The following is a 26396-nucleotide window of genomic DNA, read 5'->3' as shown; positions in this document are numbered from 1 at the left end:
CAGGGCTTGCTGGAAAACCCAAACTCTTCTTCGTGCAGGCGTGTCAAGGCCGTGAGAAACAAACGGGTAAGGTTCGGTGGTGAATAACATCTCAAGTGAAATTGCATTTGTGTGAAAAAAATCTGAACAAAAAAACTGCAATAATAGTCCAAACAAAATAATGTAACTGTGTGTGTCACTGTGTGTGGTTAGAGTTTCTGGGCCGGTCACATTTCTTGTAAGACGTAATCTGTGTTGACGCATGTGCACTTATGTTTATACAATCATGACTCTATTATTATTTACAGAATAAGTCAGCTTCCTGAACAAGAAGAAAGGGGTAATGGTTTATGAATCCCTGCTTAAACAAGAGGCGAAGCCTTCAAGGCTCACGTAAGAAGTCGACAAACAGTAACACAAACAATCACTCCGTCACACATACACACACACAGTAAGCATATGTGATACGGTGCAAGAGTGCGAGACACTAGATCTAGATCTGTCTGTCTGTAGCCTACTTACGGGGACACGACTGCCAGATCGACACTGTGGTTTCGACAGCGCTTCCTTGCACAGACACTGGAAACACGCTGTGCAGATTAACCTGTAGGAAATCTCCTTTGGTATCTTCTTTATCTATTTTTCTGGAGCTACAAAACCGAACAATGTGAAATCATGAGTCGTCTTCTCCGAATCTGCGAACTGCAGCTCGGTGATAACTGTATCTATACCACAATCCTTCACGCGATCTGACCTAACCTTGACCCCTGACCTGGTCTACATACCACACACGACACAAACCAGTCAGCTGTTTTTACCCCCCCAAAACCCCCCACCACCTGTTTTCTTTGGATACACACTTTAACTACATACGTGCCGACGAAATGTTGATCATTGCTTCAATACTTTGAAGCTGTTGCTTGAATAATAACCAGGTAAAATTAGTATTTCGGTGTTCAGTCAAATGTTAAAGTTTCTACCACAGACATACATACATACATACATACATACATACATACATACGCACGCACGCACGCACGCACAGACAGACAAAAGTTAGCATCGCATAGGCTACACTTACGTGAGCCAAAAAAGAGAAAAATTAGACCTTATGTGAATGGCTTTTAGGCTTGTTCTCTCCCCACCCCACCTCTGTCTGTCTGTCTGTTTATCTCTGTCTGTCTGTCTTTCTCTCCGTTTCTCTCTCTCTCCATCTCTATCTCTCTCTCTCTCTCTCTCTCTCTCTTTCTCTCTCTCTCTCTCTCTTTCTCTCTCTCTCTCTTTCGCTGTCCTTTCTGCCCGGATAATGCTGAAGACGAAAGCCATGTTGTTTTTTATTGCCCCACTTACGATGGCATCAGGCAGAGATATATTGGCAGAATACAGTATTTTTCAGATGAAGACTGTTTACGATATTTGCTCACTTGTACGGTAGAGGATCAGCTTGTATCCTTTGCAAAGTACCTGTTCTTGGCCTCACGAATGCGACAAAAAAGACTTGCAGAAAACGAACCGCTCACGTGATTCTCGCGTTCCCTGTACAAACATATATCATGCTCTGGAAACATTGATGCATTCCCCGTAACAAGAGATTGACTTGAGGGTGCCGTAAACGTGAACTCCCTGGCATGTTACAACCTCTTCTTATTATGCATTTCATCTCGGAAAATATGTGCGTTAATTGGTGTGTGTGTGTATGTATATGTGTATGTATGTGTGTGTGTGTGTGTGTGTGTGTGTGTGTGTGTGTGTGTGTGTGTGTGTGTGTGTATGCTGTTTAGTTTCATACATTTGTTGTATGCATTTAATGACTGCTTCATATGTGTATATAATCTGCTGTGTGTGTGCCCACACATGTGTGTATGTGTGTGTGTGTGTGTGTGTGTCTGTGTGTGTGTGTGTGTGTGTGTGTGTGTATGTGTGTGTGTGCCCGTGTCTGTACGTGTATATCTGTGTATGTGTCTTGGTGTCGTCTGACAATGTTTGCTTAAGTTATATCATCTTTCCAAGAAATGTTTCCATGATTATGTCCCAACATTTGGCAGGCTCTTTCTTTATTTTGCCTCACTTATTTGCATGTGTAGGCTATGTTTATAAAGCCCAATGTATCTCACCCTTAGTAATTTCGTTTTATGCACCAATTAAATTACATATTCTTACTCCGAGTCACATATTTAGCATTGACGCAGTCGAGATGCTAGGTAGACTGAAAAAACGCTATCCCGTCTATAGTATAAGGGAAGCAACCCAAGCAAAAAAGTAGCAAGCTTGCTACCCTGGGTTGCCTCCCGTAGCGTGCATCACGCCACAGCTCTCGTACCCAATACGAGACACCCTCATTCGACATCTTTCAGCCAGAGAGACAGGTCGTGCTTGATTTCGCTCCTAGGCTGTTGTTTGCTGTCTGCTTGACACCCACCAGCCTCGGCTCCCCGTCTGCTCATAGCTGTTTCTAGCGGTGAGATTGTTCCATTTTGTTGTTGTTTGCTTTGCCATTCTGCTGAGAATTTTCTCGTCCGCGGACTTGTGAATTTTGCTCGGTAGTTTGTTGCTGTGGCCGCCATTTTGGTCGCCATTTTTCGCTTACACGTGGTGTATTTTGCTGGTTAGTTTGGGTCCGTGCTCGGACTTTTAGCGTCGACCAGTAGCACTTTTACCTGCTTGTAACTTGTACTTTGTGCTAGTTTATTCTGCTGAAGTTTTAACGTCCTAGAGACTTGTGTATTTTCAGTAGTTTGTTTTCTCGCGTGACAGCATGTCTGATAGTGAGAAAAAGCGAGCAGCTAAGGCCGAGAGTAAGGGCATAGGCCCTGGCAAACCTAAGCCCTCGGCTTCTACTTCTTCGGCTAGGAACCCCACGGTTCACGTTTCTGACCCGAAGACTAACTTCGTTTTTTCGGTGCCCATTTCGGCGCCGGAGGAAACTTCGTCTGGCTCGCGGGCGGCGGGCATTACCGCTACCACGTCTGTGGCTAGCCTTTTGTCCTCTTTGCTTCCAGAAATTGAGATGGCGTGGACGGACCTTGTTTCCAGATCTGCCTCCCTCCCGGGGGTGTGCGACCCTCGGTCGTTGGCTTCCTGTGTTCCTGTTGTTTCCGGATCACCTGTCCAGCCTGCTGGCTTCGGCGTTGGTGCTGGAGGCGGTGAACAGGGAGGCGTTTCTCTTCTCGGCCGGCGCTCGGTGGCTACCGCTTGTGGGAGTGCACCTGAGCAGGTCCCTTTTGGGATACGGTCGTCACAAGGTATGTGCTCGCAGCAGCCGTCCGCGGCAGCTGCACTTCCGGCTCCGGCCGGAAGTAGTGGTTCACTGGACAGCGGACAGACCATGGTCCCTGCCGGTTTGAGCTACGAATTACGTAAGCAGCCGTCCGCGGCAGCTTCCCTTCCGGCTCCGGCCGGAAGTAGTGGTTCACTGGACAGCGGACAGACCATGGTCCCTGCCGGTTTGAGCTACGAATTACGTAAGCAGCCGTCCGCGGCAGCTTCCCTTCCGGCTCCGGCCGGAAGTAGTGGTTCACTGGACAGCGGACAGACCATGGTCCCTGCCGGTTTGAGCTACGAGTTACGTAAGCAGCCGTCCGCGGCAGCTTCCCTTCCGGCTCCGGCCGGAAGTAGTGGTTCACTGGACAGCGGACAGACCATGGTCCCTGCCGGTTTGAGCTACGAATTACGTAAGCAGCCGTCCGCGGCAGCTTCGCTTCCGGCTCCGGCCGGAAGTGTTGGTTCACTGGTTCGCGGACAGCCCATGGTCCCTTCCGGTTCGAGCCTTGCCCTGCTACAGCAGCCGTTTCCGGCAGCTGCTCTTCCTGCCTGGGCAGGAAATGTAGGTCAAACGGGTCGTGCACAGTCATCTGTCACTTCCGGTTCCGGCCTAGGGCTTCCGGGTTGTGGCTTGCAGACTCCTCAGCACCAGCTATGGCATAGTTCTGCTGTTGCGTCTGCACTCCCTGCTCCTCCCGGCTTTTCCGGTTCGGTTCCCGCTGCTTCCGTTGTGTCGCCGGTGAATTTCGAATACGGTGGTTCTCCTGGGCACACAGGCTTTTTGCCTCTGTTGGGACAGCAGCGGCCACCCACTTCGGTGGTGGCCGCTAGCTCCTCTCTTCAGCTGCCTTCGGTCGTTGGTGACTCTCATCTTCCTCTTAGTCAGGGGTGAGAGTTTCATCGATGGCCAACAGGATGGGCGTTCGGCTTACGGCCTTCCCTCGCAGCGTCATTTGTCGGGTTCTTTTGGCTATGAGCCGTCCCCTTCAGGTGGCGTTTCGGACTTCGGGTCCGTGTACGAGGAGCAGCTGCCTTCGGCGGCTCTGGCCAGCTTCCGAATTTACGTCAGCAGTCGTTCGCGGCAGCCGCTTCCAGCTCCGGCCGGAAGTAGAGGTTCACTTGCTAGTGCACAGACTACTGTCACGTGTGGTTCGAGCCTTGTCCTATGACAGCGGTCGCCCGCGACAGCTGTTCTTCCGGTTCCGACCGGAAGTGTAGGGTCACTGGCTAGTGCACAGGCTACTGTCACGTCTGGTTTGAGCCTTGCCTTACGTCGGCAGTCGTACGCGACAGCGGCACTTCCGGTTCACGGAAGTAGTGCCTCGTTGGAACGTGGACAAATAATGATCCCATCCGGCTTGAGCTGCGCTATACGTAAGCAGTCGTCCGCGACAGCTTCTCTTCCGGCTCCGGCTGGAAATGTTAGTTCATCGGTGTGTGGGCAGCCCATGGCCCTTTCCGGTTTGAGCTTTGCCCTTTGCACGGCAGCCATTTCCGGCAGCTTCGCTTCCGGCCTTGGCAGGAGGGTAGGTCAAGCGGGTAGTGCACAGGTTACTGTCACTTCCGGTTCTGGCCTACGGCCTACCTTTGGGTTCCGAGCTTCAGCTCGTAGGTGGCTCAGCACCAGCTCTGGCATAGCGCTGCTGTTGCTGCCGCACTTCCGGCTCCTCCCGGATTTTCCGGTTCAGTTCCCGCTGCTTCCGTTTGGTCGCCGGTGAATTTCGAACAAGGCTTGCCCTATGGGCATACAGGCTTCTTGCCTCTGTTGGGACAGCAGCATCCACACACTCAGGTGGTGGCCGCTAGCTCCTCTCTCCCACTTTCCTTGGTTTTTGGTCCCTCTCATCCTCCTCTCAGTTAGGGAATGAGCACAATCGATTGCCAACAGGAAGGACTTCGGTTGGCAAAGAGGAAGCAGCTACTTCTGGTTTGAAGAATCGCCCTTAGTAGCTTTTCGCCTTTTTGCCTTTTCGCCGAGCCCCCCTCTTCGACAGGGGGTGGCCTCCGGCGTCGGTTTCGTTGCTGGTTCCTCAGGGTTCTGCTTCGGAGCCGGCATCGGAATACCTTGCCGCTCCTGCGCAGGCTTCCTCCTTCGTGCCCTTAGCGGACCAGAGGAAGTTGCCTTGGCCAAGGTCGTCTCGTCGCCGCCTGTTGGCCTTTCCCCGTCCGCGTGCACCGTTTCCGGTCACGCCGGAACTTCTTCGCTTCTTACGAAGCCGTTGAGGAAGGATTCGGTTCTGCCGTTCTATGGGCAGAATCTCCTATTCTCTGAGGAAGGGGGCTGACAACTTTTGGAACTCAGTTCCATTTCCGAGGCTCTCCTGCGGGCGCTTCCTTGCGCTCTGGCAGATTCCTTGGCGCCCTTTCCCCTTAGTAAAGGGCAGGACGCGGAGGAAGTGTCTCACTCCTCTCCACACTTACAAGGGTGAACGAGGCACAGATGAGGCTGTCCTCTCTGCACTATTCCCATGCGGTCTCGTGCGGAAGGGACTTGTTTCTTGCCCACTCCCGGTTTTCTGAGGAGTCGACAAGGAACATTCTCAGTTCGTCATCCTTGGTGGACGGTCTCTCTCCGGCAGCCTGGCCTCTCATGCCAGAAGCAGGGGATTGAGACCAACAGAAAACAGCGGTTCCCTTCTTTTGAGCTTCAATTTGAAAGCAGCAAAAGCAGGCCGCTCCTAAGCAGGCTATACCTAAGCGGACTCAGCCTAAGCGGCCTACGTCCTCAGCTCAGGTGAGATTGTTTCTTTCACAGCCGTCATAGGCACGCTGGGTTTTTGAAACAACAGCCGGCCTTAGGGCTTCGGGGTGTTAGCCTCGGCGGGAGCAACAGCCATTTCATCCGTTGGAGGTGGTGGTTGTTGCTTTCCTTGTGCTTGTGGCTTCGGGCTTCGACATTCTTTCTCTTTCCCAGCGTATGGGTGCTGAGAGGTCGATTTCCGTTTAAAAGGGGGTTTCTGCCTTTGGGCTTCCCCGTTTTCTCTTGCCACGAGCTTCTGGACTCGGTCCAGGTTTGTCTTTCGCCGAGTCTGACTTTGTCTTTCTCTAGCGATCAGACGCGTTCTGGTGTTTCGTCCAAACTTAAGGTTCACTTGAGTTGGCCTCGGAAGTAACATTCAGATTTTCCTGAGGGTGCATTGTCTGGGCATTGCATGTTTGAGAAGTCATTCTTGGCTTGTCACTTTTTCTCAGGTTTTTTGGCTACTCCTCCCCTTTTTGGGCAGAGGTCTAGCTAATGTTCCAGTTTTCTCGGTGCCGGCCTCTAGGCCAGCATCTTTTTCGGCGGCCGAAACTTTTGGTTTCTTACTGTGCCTGTGTACTTTAAGTACTTTGGTGCAATGGCCGGCCTACGGGCAGCAAGGCTCTCGGCCTTAGCCTGTGTTATAGTCTCCTGCCTGTCGTGTTGCGACTTTGGCAATTGGTTCCTGTGACTGCGGATTTCGTCTCTTCCTCTTCTCCATCATGCTTGCATGATGTGAGTTGGGACGATTTCTGCTGGGGTGGGCTTCCGGCCTGGTCACCCCTTTTTCACTTGCAACTTTGACTATTACTGAGAACTCTGGTCTCGGGAGGCTGACGGCTGGTTCGCTCTGCGAGTCCGCATTTGCGGTGCTTATGCACTACCTTAGGTCGCTTCGTCCCCTTTTTTACCCCTCTCTCTGCTTTCGCAGGGATGGGCAGGGGACGACCGGTGACCGTCTCCCTTGAGTTTTGCTCATTGAGTTGGACCCTGGTACTTGATACTCAGGCGTCTCTCTCTTTCCGGTTTGGAGTTTGGTCACTCTTCCGGAGCTGACTGTTCTCTCAACGGCCTTTTGGGCCTCACTCCATCCCAAAGTTTTCTTACTTTGGCATGGTTGCCTTATGGTCTCCGTGAGGGTCGGTCCTTTTCAGGGCTTAGCCGGCAACCTTACGCACGGATCTTTTCCAGGCCATTAGCATTTCCTTCCATTTAAGGGGGGGAGGGGGGGGGCAGCTTGTCCTTCCCTCTACTTGGTCGGGTTTATCCAAGACTGGGGTCCTTTTCCGGACTGTTTTACGGTTCAGAAGATTGGAAGAAGTGCTGGGCACAGCTTACTGGCTCTCTGAGGTCGTCTTTCGCATTTCTTGCCTGAGAGACATCTCGGCTGTCAATCAGGGTGGTTCTCGGTCCGTTTCTGTCCTTTGGCAGTGGGCCAGTTCCTGGCAAGGGTTTAGAGTGAGTCAGTGGTTGCTTTCTCACGGGATCCTTTCCTGACTTTTGGCAGTGGGCCAGTTTCTTGGCAAGGGATTTTCTTGCCCTCCGCCTTGTCATAGCTTATGCTATCTTTCCCTCGGCTCGGCCCGAGCCCATTTCCAGGGCCTGGGCCTCCTCCTTGGCCTTTTTTGCCTATGGGGTTTGGATGATGTCCTGCGCACAGCTTCTGGCGCTAGGATTTTGTCTTATCAGGTTCTGCAGACATTGCTGCCCTCTGTCAGGATGGGTCTCGGCCTATTCCTTCCTTGGCGGCAGCTGGCTTTTGTCTCTCCAGAACTTTAGAGTGAGTTTGAACTTTTTGATCTTACCCACCACCTTGTTGGAGTTATCTGCTAAATATGTGACTCGGAGTAAGAATATGTAATTTAATCGAAAATTTTTAATTAAATTTTCATTTGATTAATATACTTACCCGAGTCACATAGGTAATTCCCTCCCACCTTCCCCGCTTTTAGTTTCTTTGTATTCTAGAAGTCGAATGAGGGTGTCTCGTATTGGGTACGAGAGCTGTGGCGTGATGCACGCTACGGGAGGCAACCCAGGGTAGCAAGCTTGCTACTTTTTTGCTTGGGTTGCTTCCCTTATACTATAGACGGGATAGCGTTTTTTCAGTCTACCTAGCATCTCGACTGCGTCAATGCTAAATATGTGACTCGGGTAAGTATATTAATCAAATGAAAATTTAATTAAAAATTTTCGATTTCATTTGTCTGAAAATTGTCAAAATCAAATCATTGATTAGAACAATAAAACATCCATCCATCCATCTCTCTCTCTCTCTCTCTCTCTCTCTCTCTCTCTCTCTCCTCTCTTGACAAATAATTGATTATTGTTTTCTTCCAGGTCATCTCAATGATATCCAGATGGACAACCATCTGGAAGAAGACGCCCCTAGGGGTGAGCTGATCCCCAACGAAGCCGACTTTTTGCTGGGTTACGCCACCGTACCAGGCTTTGTGTCATACCGCAGCAAATCCCGAGGTTCCTGGTACGTCACCAAGCTTACCGAGATGCTCCAGAAATATGGTTACGAGTAAGTCATTTTGCATTATTTTAACCTTCAGCAGGTCACATTTTAGACTTCACAGTCTGGATGAAAGGGGTTGTGTATGACGAATTCTTTTTGAAGAAAGGATTCCATGTAAATGTGTGAGAGTTATACATGACCCTCCACCACGAAATGAGTCGCATGTCACCTTGCGCGGTTCTGCGCTAGGCTTGATATAAGTCCGGGGAGTGTCTGGTAACAGTGTGAGGGTCACCTTAGTCACAGGCTTATAACTCAAACAGTTTTCGCTCTTTTCTGAAACGGTTTTCACCACTGGGTAGAGCATACAAAACTCTTAAGGAAAATGTAAAAATATGAAAATCATGCAAAGGTGACATGTGACTCATTCCGTGGTGGAGGGTCACATATAGGCTTTCCATGATGCATGTCAATCTGTCCTCTGATTAAGGATAAATTCTTTAACCTGCCAGGAAATATGTGGACAGTATACAAACTGTAAGCAATTACTTGTGTTTACCTGAATTGGTAACTAACAGATACATCACACACACACACACACACACATTTTTATAACTTTTTCTTACGGTTTGTTGCCCATTAAAGCAAGTTATGGACCTAGTTACAGGCATCAAAAGGGTTCAAATCAATTCAGAAATGCTGTATGGGTTGTACACGACCCACACCATCACTGTCGGTCTATCTGCGTGTGTGTGCTTGCATGCGTGCCTGTGTACAGCTGTCCGTTTTGGAGCGTCATGTGTTTTTCTGTCTGTGGGTGTTTAAGTCGAAAATTTTTAATTAAATTTTCATTTGATTAATATACTTACCCGAGTCACATATTAGCATTGACGCAGTCGAGATGCTAGGTTGACTGAAAAACGCTATCCCGTCTATAGTATAAGGGAAGCAACCCAAGCAAAAAAGTAGCAAGCTTGCTACCCTGGGTTGCCTCCCGTAGCGTGCATCACGCCACAGATCTCGTACCCGATACGAGACACCCTCATTCGACTTCTAGAATACAAAGAAACTAAAAGCGGGGAAGGTGGGAGGGAATTACCTATGTGACTCGGGTAAGTATATTAATCAAATGAAAATTTAATTAAAAATTTTCGATTAAATTACATATTCTTACTCCGAGTCACATATTAGCAGATAACTCCAACAAGGTGGTGGGTAAGATCAAAAAGTTCAAACTCACTCTAAAGTTCTGGAGAGACAAAAGCCAGCTGCCGCCAAGGAAGGAATAGGCCGAGACCCATCCTGACAGAGGGCAGCAATGTCTGCAGAACCTGATAAGACAAAATCCTAGCGCCAGAAGCTGTGCGCAGGACATCATCCAAACCCCATAGGCCAAAAAGGCCAAGGAGGAGGCCCAGGCCCTGGAAATGAGCTCGGGCGGAGCCGAGGGAAAGATAGCATAAGCTATGACAAGGCGGAGGGCAAGAAAATCCCTTGCCAAGAAACTGGCCCACTGCCAAAAGTCAGGAAAGGATCCCGTGAGAAAGCAACCACTGACTCACTCTAAACCCTTGCCAGGAACTGGCCCACTGCCAAAGGACAGAAACGGACCGAGAACCACCCTGATTGACAGCCGAGATGTCTCTCAGGCAAGAAATGCGAAAGACGACCTCAGAGAGCCAGTAAGCTGTGCCCAGCACTTCTTCCAATCTTCTGAACCGTAAAACAGTCCGGAAAAGGACCCCAGTTTTGGATAAACCCGACCAAGTAGAGGGAAGGACAAGCTGCCCCCCCCCCCCCCCTTAAATGGAAGGAAATGCTAATGGCCTGGAAAAGATCCGTGCGTAAGGTTGCCGGCTAAGCCCTGAAAAGGACCGACCCTCACGGAGACCATAAGGCAACCATGCCAAAGTAAGAAAACTTTGGGATGGAGTGAGGCCCAAAAGGCCGTTGAGAGAACAGTCAGCTCCGGAAGAGTGACCAAACTCCAAACCGGAAAGAGAGAGATGCCTGAGTATCAAGTACCAGGGTCCAACTCAATGAGCAAAACTCAAGGGAGACGGTCACCGGTCGTCCCCTGCCCATCCCTGCGAAAGCAGAGAGAGGGGTAAAAAAAGGGGACGAAGCGACCTAAGGTAGTGCATAAGCACCGCAAATGCGGACCCGCAGTGGCCAAATCCTAATGTGACCGGAGACCGGAAACAAAATGACAAAAGCCAGCGTGATCGCAGAGCAGACTGCTTGTAGGTAATTGAAAATGAATCAAAAAACCCGAAACAGAAAGGACGAAGCTGGTAAGAAAGACGGAAAACCGTGAAGCGAACCAGCCGTCAGCCTCCCGAGACCAGAGTTCTCAGTAATAGTCATAGTTGCAAGTGAAAAAGGGGTGACCAGGCCGGAAGCCCAACCCAGCAGAAATCGTCCCAACTCACATCATGCAAGCATGATGGAGAAGAGGAAGAGACGAAATCCGCAGTCACAAGAACCAATTGCCAAAGTCGCAACACGACAGGCAGGAGACTATAACACAGGCTAAGGCCGAGAGCCTTGCTGCCCGTAGGCCGGCCATTGCACCAAAGTACTCAAAGTACACAGGCGCAGTAAGAAACCAAAAGTTTCGGCCGCCGAAAAAGATGCTGGCCTAGAGGCCAGCACCGAGAAAACTGGAACATTAGCTAGACCTCTGCCCAAAAAGGGGAGGAGTAGCCAAAAAACCTGAGAAAAAGTGACAAGCCAAGAATGACTTCTCAAACATGCAATGCCCAGACAATGCACCCTCAGGAAAATCTGAATGTTACTTCCGAGGCCAACTCAAGTGAACCTTAAGTTTGGACGAAACACCAGAACGCGTCTGATCGCTAGAGAAAGACAAAGTCAGACTCGGCGAAAGACAAACCTGGACCGAGTCCAGAAGCTCGTGGCAAGAGAAAACGGGGAAGCCCAAAGGCAGAAACCCCCTTTTAAACGGAAATCGACCTCTCAGCACCCATACGCTGGGAAAGAGAAAGAATGTCGAAGCCCGAAGCCACAAGCACAAGGAAAGCAACAACCACCACCTCCAACGGATGAAATGGCTGTTGCTCCCGCCGAGGCTAAAACCCCGAAGCCCTAAGGCCGGCTGTTGTTTCAAAAACCCAGCGTACCTATGACGGCTGTGAAAGAAACAATCTCACCTGAGCTGAGGACGTAGGCCGCTGAGGCTGAGTCCGCTTAGGTATAGCCTGCTTAGGAGCGGCCTGCTTTTGCTGCTTTCAAATTGAAGCTCAAAAGAAGGGAACCGCTGTTCTCTGTTGGTCTCAATCCCCTGCTTCTGGCATGAGAGGCCAGGCTGCCGGAGAGAGACCGTCCACCAAGGATGACGAACTGAGAATGTTCCTTGTCGACTCCTCAGAAAACCGGGAGTGGGCAAGAAACAAGTCCCTTCCGCACGAGACCGCATGGAAATAGTGCAGAGAGGACAGCCTCATCTGTGCCTCGTTCACCCTTGTAAGTGTGGAGAGGAGTGAGACACTTCCTCCGCGTCCTGCCCTTTACTAAGGGGAAAGGGCGCCAAGGAATCTGCCAGAGCGCGAGAAAGCGCCCGCAGGAGAGTCTCGGAAATGGAACTGAGTTCCAAAAGTTGTCAGCCCCCTTCCTCAGAGAATAGGAGATTCTGCCCATAGAGCGGCAGAACCGAATCCTTCCTCAACGGCTTCGTAAGAAGCGAAGAAGATCCGGCGTGACCGGAAACGGTGCACGCGGACGGGGAAAGGCCAACAGGCGGCTACGAGACGACCCTGGCCAAGGCAACTTCCTCTGGTCCGCTAAGGGCACGAAGGAGGAAGCCTGCGCAGGAGCGGCAAGGCATTCCGATGCCTTCTGCTGAACCCTGAGGAACCAGCAACGAAACCGACGCCGGAGGCCACCCCCTGTCGAAGAGGGGGGCTCGGCGAAAAGGCAAAAAGGCGAAAAGCTACAAAGGGCGATTCTTCAAACCAGAAGTAGCTGCTTCCTCTTTGCCAACCGAAGTCCTTCCTGTTGGCAATCGATTGTGCTCATTCCCTAACTGAGGGGAGGATGAGAGGAATCAAAAACCAAGGAAAGTGGGAGAGAGGAGCTAGCGGCCACCACCGGAGTGTGTGGATGCTGCTGTCCCAACAGAGGCAAGAAGCCTGTATGCCCATAGGGCAAGCCTTGTTCGAAATTCACCGGCGACCAAACGGAAGCAGCGGGAACTGAACCGGAAAATCCGGGAGGAGCCGGAAGTGCGGCAGCAACAGCAGCGCTATGCCAAAGCTGGTGCTGAGCCACCTACGAGCTGAAGCTCGGAACCCAAAGGTAGGCCGTAGGCCAGAACCGGAAGTGACAGTAACCTGTGCACTACCCGCTTGACCTACCCTCCTGCCAAGGCCGGAAGCGAAGCTGCCGGAAATGGCTGCCGTGCAAAGGGCAAAGCTCAAACCGGAAAGGGCCATGGGCTGCCCACACACCGATGAACTAACATTTCCAGCCGGAGCCGGAAGAGAAGCTGTCGCGAACGACTGCTTACGTTTTGCGCAGCTCAAGCAGGATGGGATCATTATTTGTCCACCTTCCAACGAGGCACTACTTCCGTGAACCGGAAGTGCCGCTGTCGCGTACGACTGCCGACGTAAGGCAAGGCTCGAACCGGACGTGACAGTAGCCTGTGCACTAACCAGTGAACCTACACTTCCGGTCGGAACCGGAAGAACAGCTGTCGCGGGCGACCGCTGTCATAGGACAAGGCTCGAACCAGACGTGACAGTAGTCTGTGCACTAGCAAGTGAACCTCTACTTCCGGCCGGAGCTGGAAGCGGCTGCCGCGAACGACTGCTGACGTAAATTCGGAAGCTGGCCAGAGCCGCCGAAGGCAGCTGCTCCTCGCACACGGACCCGAAGTCCGAAACGCCACCTGAAGGGGACGGCTCATAGCCAAAAGAACCCGACAAATGACGCTGCGAGGGAAGGCCGTAAGCCGAACGCCCATCCTGTTGGCCATCGATGAAACTCGCACCCCTGACTAAGAGGAAGATGAGAGTCACCAACAACCGAAGGCAGCTGAAGAGAGGAGCTAGCGGCCACCACCGAAGTGGGTGGCTGCTGCTGACCCAACAGAGGCAAAAAGCCTGTATGCCCAGGAGAACCACCGTATTCGAAATTCACCGGCGACACAACGGAAGCAGCGGGAACCGAACCGGAAAAGCCGGGAGGAGCAGGGAGTGCAGACGCAACAGCAGAACTATGCCATAGCTGGTGCTGAGGAGTCTGCAAGCCACAACCCGGAAGCCCTAGGCCGGAACCGGAAGTGACAGATGACTGTGCACGACCCGTTTGACCTACATTTCCTGCCCAGGCAGGAAGAGCAGCTGCCGGAAACGGCTGCTGTAGCAGGGCAAGGCTCGAACCGGAAGGGACCATGGGCTGTCCGCAAACCAGTGAACCAACACTTCCGGCCGGAGCCGGAAGCGAAGCTGCCGCAAGCCCTAGGCCGGAACCGGAAGTGACAGATGACTGTGCACGACCCGTTTGACCTACATTTCCTGCCCAGGCAGGAAGAGCAGCTGCCGGAAACGGCTGCTGTAGCAGGGCAAGGCTCGAACCGGAAGGGACCATGGGCTGTCCGCAAACCAGTGAACCAACACTTCCGGCCGGAGCCGGAAGCGAAGCTGCCGCGAACGGCTGCTTACATAAAGCGCAACTCGAACCGGATGGGACCATGGTCTGTCCACAACCAGTGAACCACCACTTCCGGCCGGAGCCGGAAGGAAGCTGCCGCGAACGACTGCTTACGTAAAGAGCAGCTCGAACCGGAGGGGACCATGGTCTGTCCGCAACCAGTGAACCACCACTTCCGGCCGGAGCCGGAAGGAAGCTGCCGCGAACGACTGCTTACGTAAAGCGCAGCTCGAACCGGAGGGGACCATGGTCTGTCCGCAACCAGTGAACCACTACTTCCGGGAACCGGAAGTGCAGCTGCCGCGGACGGCTGCTGCGAGCACATACCTTGTGTCGACCGTATCCCCCAAAGGGACCTGCTCAGGTGCACTCCCGCAAGCGGAAGCCACCGAGCGCCGGCCGAGAAGAGAAACGCCTCCCTGTGCACGGACTCCAGAGCCATCACAGAAGCCAGCAGGCTGGGCAGGTGATCAGGAACAAAGGAAGCCAACGACCGAGGGTCGCACACCCCCGGGAGGGAGGCAGAGCTGGAAACAGGGTCCGTCCGCGACATTTCTGTACGAACGAGCGTCCGAATTTCTGGAATCAAAGAAGACAAAAGGCTAGCAACAAGAGCGCCAGCCTCCGGCGCAGGTACAGGGGTAGAAACGGCCGTGGTAGCGGCCACCCCCGCCGCCCGCGAGCCAGACGAAGTTTCCTCCGGAGCCTAAATAGGCACAGGAAAAACGAAGTTAGTCTTCGGGTCAGAAACGTGAACCGTGGGGTTCCTAGCAGAAGAGGTGGAAGCCGAGGACTTAGGTTTAACAGGGCCTTTGCCCCTAACCTCGGCCTTAGCCGCTCGCTTTTCTCACTATCAGAGATGCTGTCACACGAGAAAAACAAACTACTGAAAATACACAAGTCTCTAGGACGTAAAACTTCAGCAGAATAAACTAGCACTAACGTACCAGCTACAAGCAGCTACCAATGCTACTGGTAAACGCTCAAAGTCCGTAGCACGGACCCAAACTAACCAGCAAAAAACACCACGTGTAAGCGAAAAATGGCGACCAAAATGGCGGCCACAGCAACAAACTACTGAGCAAAATTCGTAAGTCCGCGGACGGAAAAATTCTCAGCAGAATGACAATGCAAACAACAACAAAAAGGAACAATCTCACCGCTAGAAACAGCTATGAGCAGACGGGGAGCCGAGGCCGGTAGGTGTCAAGCAGACAGCAAAACCGGCCTAGGAGCGAAATCAAGCACGACCTGTCTCTCTGGCTGAAAGATGTCGAATGAGGGTGTCTCGTATCGGGTACGAGATCTGTGGCGTGATGCACGCTACGGGAGGCAACCCAGGGTAGCAAGCTTGCTACTTTTTTGCTTGGGTTGCTTCCCTTATACTATAGACGGGATAGCGTTTTTCAGTCAACCTAGCATCTCGACTGCGTCAATGCTAATATGTGACTCGGAGTAAGAATATGTAATTTAATGCATAATTAACATGTCTAGTTTTGCATGCATTATATGCAGCATGGTTTGAAGTTTTGGGCAGAAGTTTGAATTGTTATTTTCTTGAACTATGTTTCAGCCATGACATCCTTGACATTTTGACCTTGGTGAATTTTGAGGTTGGTAAAGGAGATGCCTTGATCGAAGGGGGCGTCTTCAAGCAGTCACCTGCTCCTATGTACTCACTGAGGAAGAAACTAATTTTCTCAAGACTTCGGTAGGTTGGAAAGCGGACAAGCAGTGTTGAACTTAGCTTCCTTGTGGATTCAAAGCACGCTTGGAGGATCAGTCAAGCTTTAAGGAACTTCGTGCTGTGTTTAGCTTCCTTGTGGATTCACAGCACACTTGGAGGATCAGTAAAACTTTGAGGAACTTTGTGGTGTGTTTTCAAAGTCAGACTAAAAGGCTGTTTAATAACAGGCCATTCTTTACACTGTTAAAGTGGATGAACATATCAACACCCCACACTGCCACATGTTCTTGTGCTGTTACATTCATCCTCTCATTCCTTTTACCTGGCTGCCGCTACTGATTCAGGTATTGCCTTTACTTTGTACTTGGTACAGTGGAACTCCCCTAATATCTGACCTCCAAATCTGACAAAATGTTTAGCCTGGGTACTCTCTGTGACTCTGAAAATGCATAGATTTTGATAAGATTTTGTGCATACAAATCTTTAACATTGTAGTCTATGTGGAATGAAACATGTTGTAAAATAATAATTTCTATCTCAGTTATTGCAAAACAAAATGTGGACACTTTTTATGGCCCACCCTGTACATAATGCATAGAAACAATTAACAAGTGGCTCTATCCCATCCCCCCCCCCCCCCCCCCCCCCCCTTTCCCCATCGCGATATAACCTTCGTGGTTGAAAACGATGTTAAACACCAAATAAAGAAAGAAAGAAATGTACATTATGCATGGTTTTACTTTCCACATTGATACTTTCTCACACATGATTTTTTGGAATTTTGTTTCTTGGTATGTTTATTTTATTGCTCCATAACTTTAAATTATTGCATGGAGCCATGTTCTGATTGGATAAAGCCAAATTAACACTTTGATGAGATAGAACTCCATTTGTTGCTGCGTCTGTGATATATATATATATATATATATATGAATGTAATTCCCCCTTTAAATACCCCCCCCCCCCCCCTACTTCAATTTAAGACTTCTTTTCCATTTTAAGACTTTGCTTGTTCAGATTTTGTGGTCATAACCTCTGTAAATTCACCCCCATTTTAAGACTCTGCTTGTTCAGATTTTGTGGTCATAACCTCTGTAAATTCACCCCCATTTTAAGACTCCTTCCTTTTTAATACCCGACTCAGATATTTAGAAGGCTTTAAAGGGGCCGGGTGCTGCTGGACTGCCAAGAAATTATGTTTTTTTCATTATCGTTTTTTTCATTTTTTTAATTTGTATTTTTGTGTGACCGCGATGTTTGAATAAAGGGTTTTCGGAAAATGAAATAAACAGAATTTGAGTGTGTGTGTGTGTGTGTGTGTGTCTTTGAGTGTGTGTGTGTGAGAGAGAGAGATAAGTCCTGACCACCCAAAGCGCAGGGCTTTGTCTCTCAAGAGAAAACTTCACTTGGCCAAAAACTTATTGCAACAAATTTCGCACTCAAATTAAAGCATTAATTCCCGTCTAATTTCATTCAAATTTTCTGCAGTTAGAAAAGGATGTACTATAAAACAAATCGGAAGCCTCGTTTTGGGGCTAGAACTAACTTTTAAATTCTAAATAATAAAGTGACAGTATGTGAGACAAACATTCTTAAATCACACACAAAAATATTACATGTAAATGCTTTAGTTTGAGGTCGCGCTTGGTCTAAAAACAAGTCGCATATGACAGAAATCCGGTGCTTTTCCCTTTTGCTCGCTAGCTTGATCTTGATCTTAATGGTTACGCTGCTGGGTACCAGAAGACTGGCATAAATGCAGCGGGGGGGAGTGCGGCAGCCTAATGGTGGTGGGCGGCTGCTAGCTTGGCTTTAAAGATGCCAATGCTTTTGGAGGTTACAATATTGTCCTCAAGTAGATTCCAGTCTTGTGCCGTCTTCACAAAAAAGGAGTTCCTAAACTGATCAGTGCGGCCTTGGGGCACTGAATAGGGTCTAGAATTGTTTCTTGAATACTGTGGGACGATGTTGGATGTGTGATGGTCAGAGTGTCTCACTGGCCTGATTTTACGGCCTTGCTTCTGCTCAGTTAAGAACTGGTGTGATGGTAGTGCCGGTACCAGCCCCTCAACCACCCTATAGAAGAACGTCAGACGGAGTTGTTGACGTCGCTGTTGCAGAGGTTGGAGTCCAGTTTTCTCTAGGAGTCTGGTGACGCTGCCGGGGGTCGACGACCTGAAGTCGCCTGTGATAAACCTCGAGGCTTTGCGTTGTACGCGTTCGATGCAGTCAATGTCTTTCTTCAGGTAGGGGTCCCAGACAACCGCCCCATACTCCAGGAGGGGACGCACGAGGGAGAGGTAGGCCTGCTGACGGCAACGAGGCGGGCAGCGTTGGAGGTTGCGGCGGAGAAAGCCAAGGGTGCAGTTTGCTTTTTTAGTGATAGAAGAAATGTGGGGGCTCCATTTCATGTTGTCTGAGAGGAGAATGCCAAGGTAGGGTGTGGATCTAACGTTTTGGAGGATGCTGTTGTCCAGTTGGTAATAGAGGTCAGAGGATTTGTTTATACTGAGGATATAGCATTTAGAGGCGTTGAAGCGCATGCCCCAGGTAACCGCCCACTCTTCGAGGTGTCTGAGGTCTTGTTGCAGGGATCTGGGACAGGCTGATCTTTCTTAACCCAGTGTGGGATTTTCAGTGGGGCCACCACCCCCAACCCAGTGCGTCCCCGGGTGGCGGATAGGGGAACGGTCTTCAGATATGGAGATCAGCCGCTTGCAGCCGCGGACCAAACTGGCGGTGTTTCCTACCAGGGCGGAGTGGGGTAGCAGGCGGCACTGCTACCCCCTTTGAAATGCTCCATCGTCCATTGACGGGACTCATCTAATGCGATTAGTGGCGCATTAAAACCCTAGCTCCGGGTGGGATCTCGGCAAATCCTCCCCCCTGTGCTCTCAGGGTAGGACGTACGGGCCATGAGCTAAGGGTGAGGTAACCCCGACAGAAAACCCCGAATGCTGAAGACGGAGGACCCGGGCCGCACGGCGCATTCTAACAAACCACGGGTACACGCGCTTACGCAAATGATGACACAATCAACCAGCACAGATGGAAATGGCGCTCGCCCATTGAGGACCCCCCAGGGTGGAGCAGCGTCGGGTCCCATGCCTCAAAGGGACCCAGCCCCAACTACTGGAGGTCTCTCCCGTCCGTCTTGCCACGCCAGGGGACGTGGGAGGAGAGTGACTGGCACCACCACAACCAGGAAGAAACCCAGTCAGCAGCGACCTTTTCAGGTCATGCACTGGAACGCAGAAAGTATCCTGAACAAGAAGACAGAGTTGGAGCATATCCTGCATGAGAAGAACATCAACATCTGCTGTATTCAGGAGACGCACCTGACACCCCAAAAGTCCCTCAAAGTGAGAGGCTACCAGTGCCTTAGGTCCGACAGAACAGACCGAAGCAAAGGAGGAATCCTGACCCTCATCAGGAACAACATCAATGCCTGTTTGATAGAAACGCACATGGAGGACTCCGAATATCAGGTGATTCGAATCCAGACGAAGACAGCAGAATTCCATCTTGTCAACTTCTACTGCCCCAACGATAGACACCTCGCCCTTGACACGATCCCCGCAAAGGCCTCCAACTTCATCGTGGTGGGTGACTTCAACAGTCATTCACAGAGTTGGGGATATGACCACTTGGATCGGAGAGGAGAAGAGGTGGAGAACTGGCAGGATGACAAAGGTCTCATCCTTTTGAACAGTCCCTTTGACTGCCCTACATTCTACTCCAGAAGATGGCACACTACATCAACTCCTGACCTAGCCTTCTGCACGGAAGACATTCACCAGCTAACAAGCAGAGAGGTCGGAGAACAGCTAGGTGGAAGTGACCATCGGCCAGTCTTTTTGACCCTGGGCATGGAGTCCTGCACTGAAGCTTCCTTCCCACGGTGGAACTACAAAAGAGCGAACTGGTTCCTCTTTAGACACCGCACCAGCGAACTCACCAAAGACATCAGAGTCGAGGGTCGAGACATCAACATGGTGGCGAAGGACTTCAACATGGGCATCCTCAGAGCAGCGCGTGAGTCCATTCCCAGGGGTGCCAGGAGAGACTATAAGCCCTACTGGAGCAATGAATTGCAGGAACTGGATGATGATGTGGCAGACGCCAGAAGGGAAGCAGAAGTCAACCCGTCACAAAACAACAACATCCGCCTCCAGGAAGCCAAAACCAAATTTCTCAAGAAGAAGCTACAGGCAAGACGGAGAAGCTGGCAAGAGAAAAAAAGCTCTCTGAACCTTGAGAAGGATGCCAGAAAGCTCTGGAGGCTTACCAAGCAGTTGAATGATGAGAACACCAGCAGAGGAAAGATCACATTAGAAGAGAACGGGAAGGTGCTAACTGGAAAGCATGCTGCCAACCAATTTGCTGAAAGCTATGCAGCTGAGAGCAACCTCCATGTTAGCCCCGTGAAACAGAGAGAAGCAAGAAGAGAGAAAAGAGAGAGACCTGCCAGACAGTCGACAGTGGACGCCATGAGTCAACCACTCACACTCCACGAGCTGCACTCAGCTCTGAAAAAGTTAAAGGCGAAGAAGTCCCCTGGCCCAGACGGCATCACCAACGAAATGCTAACCCACCTTGGTAGTGCAGCAGAGAACTCGAGGTCTTCAACAGCAGCTGGCAAGAAGGATCGCTACCACAACTCTGGCGAGAAGCGATCATGATCCCCATCTTAAAAAAAGGTAAGGATCCAAAGAAGGCCACCAGCTATCGCCCAATCAGCCTCACCAGCTGTGTTGTGAAGACCCTGGAGAGAATTGTGAACGAGCGCCTCCGGTGGTACCTGGAATCCAGGAACCTCCTCGCCCCTGAACAAGCTGGATTCCGACAGTTCCGCAGCACTGAAGATCAGGTCACTTACCTGGCGCAAGAAGTTGAAGATGCCTTTCAGGAACAGAAGCTGGTCTTCGTCACCTGGATAGATCTTCAGAAGGCCTTTGACAAGGTCTGGAAAGATGGACGCCTTGTAAAACTGCTGAGGAAAGGCGTGTCCCGCAACATGTACCAGTGGATTCTCTCCTACCTCTATAACCGCAGGGCAAGAGTTAACGTCGACCAGACCAAAAGCAAGAAGTTCCTCCTTCGTCATGGCGTCCCTCAGGGCGGAGTCCTCTCCCCCACACTCTTCCTTCTCTTCATCGACGATCTGGTGTCTGAGATGCCCAAGGGGATCAAAGCTGCTCTCTACGCAGACGACCTTGTGATCTGGTGCAAGGAGGAGCACGCAAGTACTGCCACCTACAGAATGCAGCAAGCGGCAGATAGGCTGAACGCATGGGCAGAAGATTGGTGCGTCTCCATCAACAAGGAGAAATCCTCCACCACCCTATTCACTCTGTCGCCAAAGCAGAAAGCCGGAACCATTAGGCTTGGTGGAACTCCTCTGAGAGAGGATGAAGAAGCAACGTACCTTGGTGTCACCTTTGATAGACGGCAGACCTGGAAACCACACATTGCACAGGCAGAGACGAAGGCCCGGCGCAAGCTAGCCATACTCAGGAAGCTGGCAGGTACCACCTGGGGAGCGAACGAGAAGATACCGAAGAAGTATACCAGGGAACAATCAGACCCCACCTCGAGTACGGCTCCACAGCGTGGTCAACCTCAGCCAAGACAAACCTGCAGACCCTCGACCGTGTGCAAAACCAGGCTCATCACTGGTGCCATGAAATCCACGCCCATCAAGGAAATGGAGAAGCTTACCACCGACCATCCAACCCCTCTGTCAGAGAAGAGAAGCCAAGACTATGGTACAGGCCGAGAAGCTCAAGTGCCTACCCGACCACCCCATGAAGCACAGACTGAGCAACCTCACCAAGAACCGGCTCAAACGGAGCAGTTTTGTACACGAGAGCAAGAGACTTTCTCGACAGTACAGGGAAGTCCTCCCACAGAACACTCTACCTCTGACTCAAGAAGAAGAGGAAACCCCCAAGGCAACAGAGAAACCAGGCATCCAGATCTGCACCAGTGTTCGACATGTTACCTCAGGAGAAGATCAGAATGACACAGCTCGACAGGCACTCACCTTAGCCCTGATCGACGAACAGTACCCAAAAGAGGCGTGGATCCATGTATACACCGATGGATCAGCAACTAACGCCGTGCTCAATGGAGGTGCTGGCATTCTGATCCAGTTCCCTGGGGGACATACAACTACATCCAGCGTTGCCACTGGCAAACACTGCACAAACTATAAAGCAGAAGCAGAAGCTCTCATGCAGGCCGCCTCCTTGGTTCAGGACTCCGCAGACCCTTGCTACCAAGTTGTCTTCCTCTCGGACGCCCTTTCAGTCCTTCAGGCCCTAGACAACGACAAACTCCCACAGCTGGCCAAAGCATTACAGCTGGTCAGACAAACCAGAAGAGTTGTCCTCCAGTGGATACCAGCACACTGTGGGATACCAGGAAATGAAAGGGCAGATGAGCTGGCGAAAGAAGGAGCCGTGGAAGACCAACCTGAAAACAGTGTCAGCTTTAGTGAGCAGAAGACAATCATCAAGGCTTTACTTTACTTTATTTGGTGTTTAAAATCATCAAGGCATTGATGAGGCCAAGGACATACAAAGATGACTACCACACAATGTCCAGAGAGCAGCAAGTCAACCTCGTCAGGCTGCGTACTGGCCACAACAGGCTCAATGCTCACATAAACCGAAAGTTCAAGCTGGCGCCATCACCAACCTGTGCGGCCTGCGGTCAAGAAGACCAAACAGCGGAACACATCTTACAGCGATGTCCCTTACTAGATGAGGAACGAAAAGAAGTGTGGCCGTCACCAATTCCCTTGCAGACCAAACTGTACGGCAGTCGACAGCTTGGAGAAAACGACAACATTTATCACCAGTGCTGGATTGATCGTGTAACCTCTGCGAACGCCAAGAAGAAGAAGAAGAAGTTGCAGGGATTGGTGATCAGTGAAGGAGTTTATTTCCCTTAGAGCAGGCAGTCGTCGGCGAACAAGCGGACGTGGGACGATACGGAGGCTGGCAGGTCGTTAATATGGACAAGGAAGAGTAGTGGGCCGAGCACCGTCCCCTGCGGGACGCCAGAGTCTACTGTAGTTGATTCGGATGAAGTACCCTCGAGTACAATTAACTTTCATGGAGCGCTTAGTGAGGAAGGACGTGAGCCAGTTGAGTAGGGGGCCGTTTATGCCATAACAGGAGAGTTTGTGGAGAAGGTGGGGGTGGGGAACAGTGTCGAACGCTTTAGAAAAATCAAGCACAGCGACATCTAATTGTTTTCTTTGGTCGAAGGTGGTCAAGAGGTCGTGGGTTGTGGTGAGAAGTTGGGTTTCGCACGAGAATCCAGAACGGAAACCATGGTTTAGATGCGTGAGGATGTTATGCGAGTCGAGATGTGTGAAGATGTGGCGGCATATAATATGTTCCAAGAGTTTGCAAGGGATGGAAGTGAGGGAGATGGGACGGTAGTTCGCGGGGAGGTGGCGATCACCCTTTTTGAATACCCAGTGCTAATTTGGCTTTATCCAATCAGAACATGGCTCCATGCAATAATTTAAAGTTATGGAGCAATAAAATAAACATACCAAGAAACAAAATTCCAAAAAATCATGTGTGAGAAAGTATCAATCTGGAAAGTAAAACGATGCATTATGTACATTATCCAAAATGCAGATAACATCAGTGGTCTTCGAAAATGTATCACAACTCCCTTATTTTTTTATTTGTATATCTTAAAACTTGGTACAAAGTGAGAAATACTATGAAGATACTAGAACAACAAAAATATTACACGTAAATCCTTTACTTTGAGGCCGCGCGTGGTCGCGCAGTAATTAGTCAGAACCAACAAAGGGGAATTCCCGAAAAGCGCCGATGATGATGTTGCGACCCATCTCGTCATCGGCGCTTTTCCGGAAATGACCTGCGCTTTGTTGGAATTCCAAAAATGGCCGCCATTGTAGGAATTCCAACTTTGAGCTACGCGATTCTAGAAATGTACCGCGCGCATAGTGAGAATTCTGCTCTTTCTTAGAATGCGATGTAAAATGACACAAGTCATGATGGCCTATGATGATCCTTGTGTTTTAAAGTGATCAATGCTTAGTCTTGAAAAAGCATATGCATTCAGGGCCGGACCAAATGAGTTGTAAGGGGGGGGGTTCCTCCTTTTTTGGGGGGGCAAATCAGCGAAGTGGCGAAGCCACAAGCGCGCAGGCGCGCGAACTAGGGGGGTCCGGGGGCATGCTCCCCCGGAAAATTTTGAAAAACGGTTAAAATCTGTGCAATCTGGTGCATTCTGGGCCTTGTTTTGAGGGTTAAGAGCAGCATTGTTTTGGTGCTAAAACTAGTAAAAAAACCAAACACTCAAAGCAAGGTACATGCTTTTTCCAGGGGTGGGGTTCCGGAACCCCTGGAACCTCCCCCTGGGTCCGGCCCTGGCATTGTATAACGCACCAAACCAACCAAATTACAAAAAGCAAAAACACTTTTGATAACTTCGGCGGGCTGTAACAACACAGTTCAACGACCCATCCCACTCGACCAAAACGTACCAATTTTACGTAATTTTTAACGTTTCATATCTTACATTTTACAACAACAAAAACACAAGAAGATTGTTCCGATATTACTTTTCACTGGTAACTATCGATTGTAATATTTTTTTTACTCAGTCTTAACTGATTATATATACACAAAGAAAAAAGCCAAGCACCCCCCTTCAATTTCGCAATGACTGATTTTTAAAGTTCTGGTATGGAAACAAGTAAGTTCAGGAGCTCGGTTTGACAAATGTTATCGACAAGAGCAACTCTTTGGAAATAACATCACACAAGAAAACTCCAGTTTTGATTGGTTTTAATCGTGATTTGGTACCTTGCCAAAAAGTGACGTTTTAACCCTAAAACAGTACCCCTGATAAGTATGGAGCTGCAAGCTGAAAAAGACAGGTTTAGGTAAATGTGTCATGAAAAAAATGTAATTGAGAGTGCTCAGATGGCATACGCGATTCAAAAGTTCAATATCGAGTGAAACCCCCGCGTGCCCAGATGACGGCGTCAACCCTGCGTCTCATCCCTCCAGTCAAACGTCGGATCTGTTCACGGGTCACTTGCAACCACTCACGATGCAAAGCTGCCTCCAATTCACGTAATGTCTGCACAGGAAGCTGCAGAGCTTGTATACGACGCCCCAGGATGTCCCAAACATGCTCCAGCGGATTAAGATCTGGACTCATTGCCGGCCATGGGAGTGTTGTTACAGCGTTGTTCTGGAGGTAGTCCACTAATGCCCTGGATCGATGAGGCCTGGCGTTATCATCCATGTACACGGGTCTTGTGGCAAGTGGGTGGTTGTCAAAATGAGTAACGACAACAGGTTCCAGGACATGTCGCATATACTGATCACCCGTGAGGTTGCCACGTATGGTGACAAGGTCTACCTTGCAGTCATGGGAAACTGAGTGCAACCCCAAACCATGACTGACCCGCCACCGAATGGAACAGTTTGTCTGATGTTCCTGGGTGTATAGGCCGTGTTCCTGTGCCTCCATACCCTCAGTCGGCCGTCAGTGACATGGAGAAGGAATCTGCTTTCGTCCGACCAGTGGATCCTCCTCCACGTTCTCAGGTTCCATCTTTGCCGTGCCAGACACCATGCCAAGCGTCTTCTCTTGTGGTCATCTGTCAGTCGGGGACGCTTAATGACTCTTCGGGCTGCCATTCCTGCAGCTTTCAAGCGGTTTCGTACGGTCCTGGTTGACAGATGTCGATTTGGAAGCCATGCTCGTTTCAGGACGGTACTCGTTGAAAATGGCTCACGCCGAATTATTCGGAGAAGTGCTCGGTCTTCACGTTCTGACGTCACACGGGGTCGCCCTGACTGTGGACGGTCCTTCACAGCACCAGTCTGACGATGTTTGCGTACCAAACGGCTGATGACGGTGTAGTGGTAGCCAAGTTGACGACCAATTGCTTTGAAGGATGCTCCTGTAGCATGCATTCCTATAATCTGCCATCGGATCGCCTCTGATAATCGTCTTCTCGCCATGTTCACAGAGAATGTTTGCAAATTGTCGTCGGCGCCCAGTGTTAAATACAGAAATTTGCAGCGTGAGTATTCTGCCTTTTTTAACATTCATGGGTTGCATGCTGCACGTGCTTCTCACAGGCAGTGGCGACACACTCTCATGATCTTGACGCGTGAACTTCCCAACGTTATTATGGAAACCCATGACGGTATGTCATTACGAAGAAAACAAGAGGCGAAGCCTTCAAGGCTCACGTAAGAAATCGACAAACAGTAACACAAACTCAATCACTCCGTCACACATACACACACACACACACTCACACACACACTCACACACACAAGCACACACTCACACACACACACACACACACACACACACACACACACACACACACACACACACACACACACACACACAGTAAGCATGGAGGTGAAACTGTGCATGAAAGCGAGACCCTGGATCTGCCAAGTAGTCTCGGCCCGCTCACAATAACAATGACCGAGACTTTCAGTAATTCCTTTGCGTGACGTCTAACCCTCTTACGTCATAATGTGACGTCTTCAAATAGTTTC

The 26396-nt window shown here is 50.3% G+C and overlaps 2 protein-coding genes across 2 annotated transcripts in view; one reads left to right on the top strand and one right to left on the bottom strand.

The window, feature by feature from the left end:
- Nucleotides 1-17101, top strand: part of LOC138959904 (uncharacterized) — a 33119-nt gene extending 16018 nt beyond the window's left edge. The window contains exons 11-13 of the mRNA XM_070331579.1: nucleotides 1-66; nucleotides 8321-8510; nucleotides 15694-17101. The exon at nucleotides 1-66 is cut by the window's left edge and continues 234 nt beyond it. Of these exons, the coding sequence (XP_070187680.1) occupies nucleotides 1-66; nucleotides 8321-8510; nucleotides 15694-15835 (398 nt within the window). The 3' untranslated portion in view covers nucleotides 15836-17101. The remainder of the gene's footprint in view (nucleotides 67-8320; nucleotides 8511-15693) is intronic.
- A 487-nt stretch (nucleotides 17102-17588) lies between these two features.
- Nucleotides 17589-18218, bottom strand: LOC138954492 (uncharacterized). Its single transcript, XM_070326326.1, has one exon. The coding sequence runs from the start codon at nucleotides 18216-18218 to the stop codon at nucleotides 17589-17591; it is 630 nt and encodes a 209-aa protein (XP_070182427.1).
- Between the last annotated feature and the right edge of the window lie 8178 nt (nucleotides 18219-26396).

This window comes from Littorina saxatilis, linkage group LG2 (genome assembly GCF_037325665.1).
Source record: "Littorina saxatilis isolate snail1 linkage group LG2, US_GU_Lsax_2.0, whole genome shotgun sequence".
In the NCBI taxonomy this organism is placed as follows: domain Eukaryota; kingdom Metazoa; phylum Mollusca; class Gastropoda; order Littorinimorpha; family Littorinidae; genus Littorina; species Littorina saxatilis.
The sequence above is the reverse complement of the archived record's forward strand: the minus strand, read 5'-3'. Positions and strand labels throughout refer to the sequence as shown.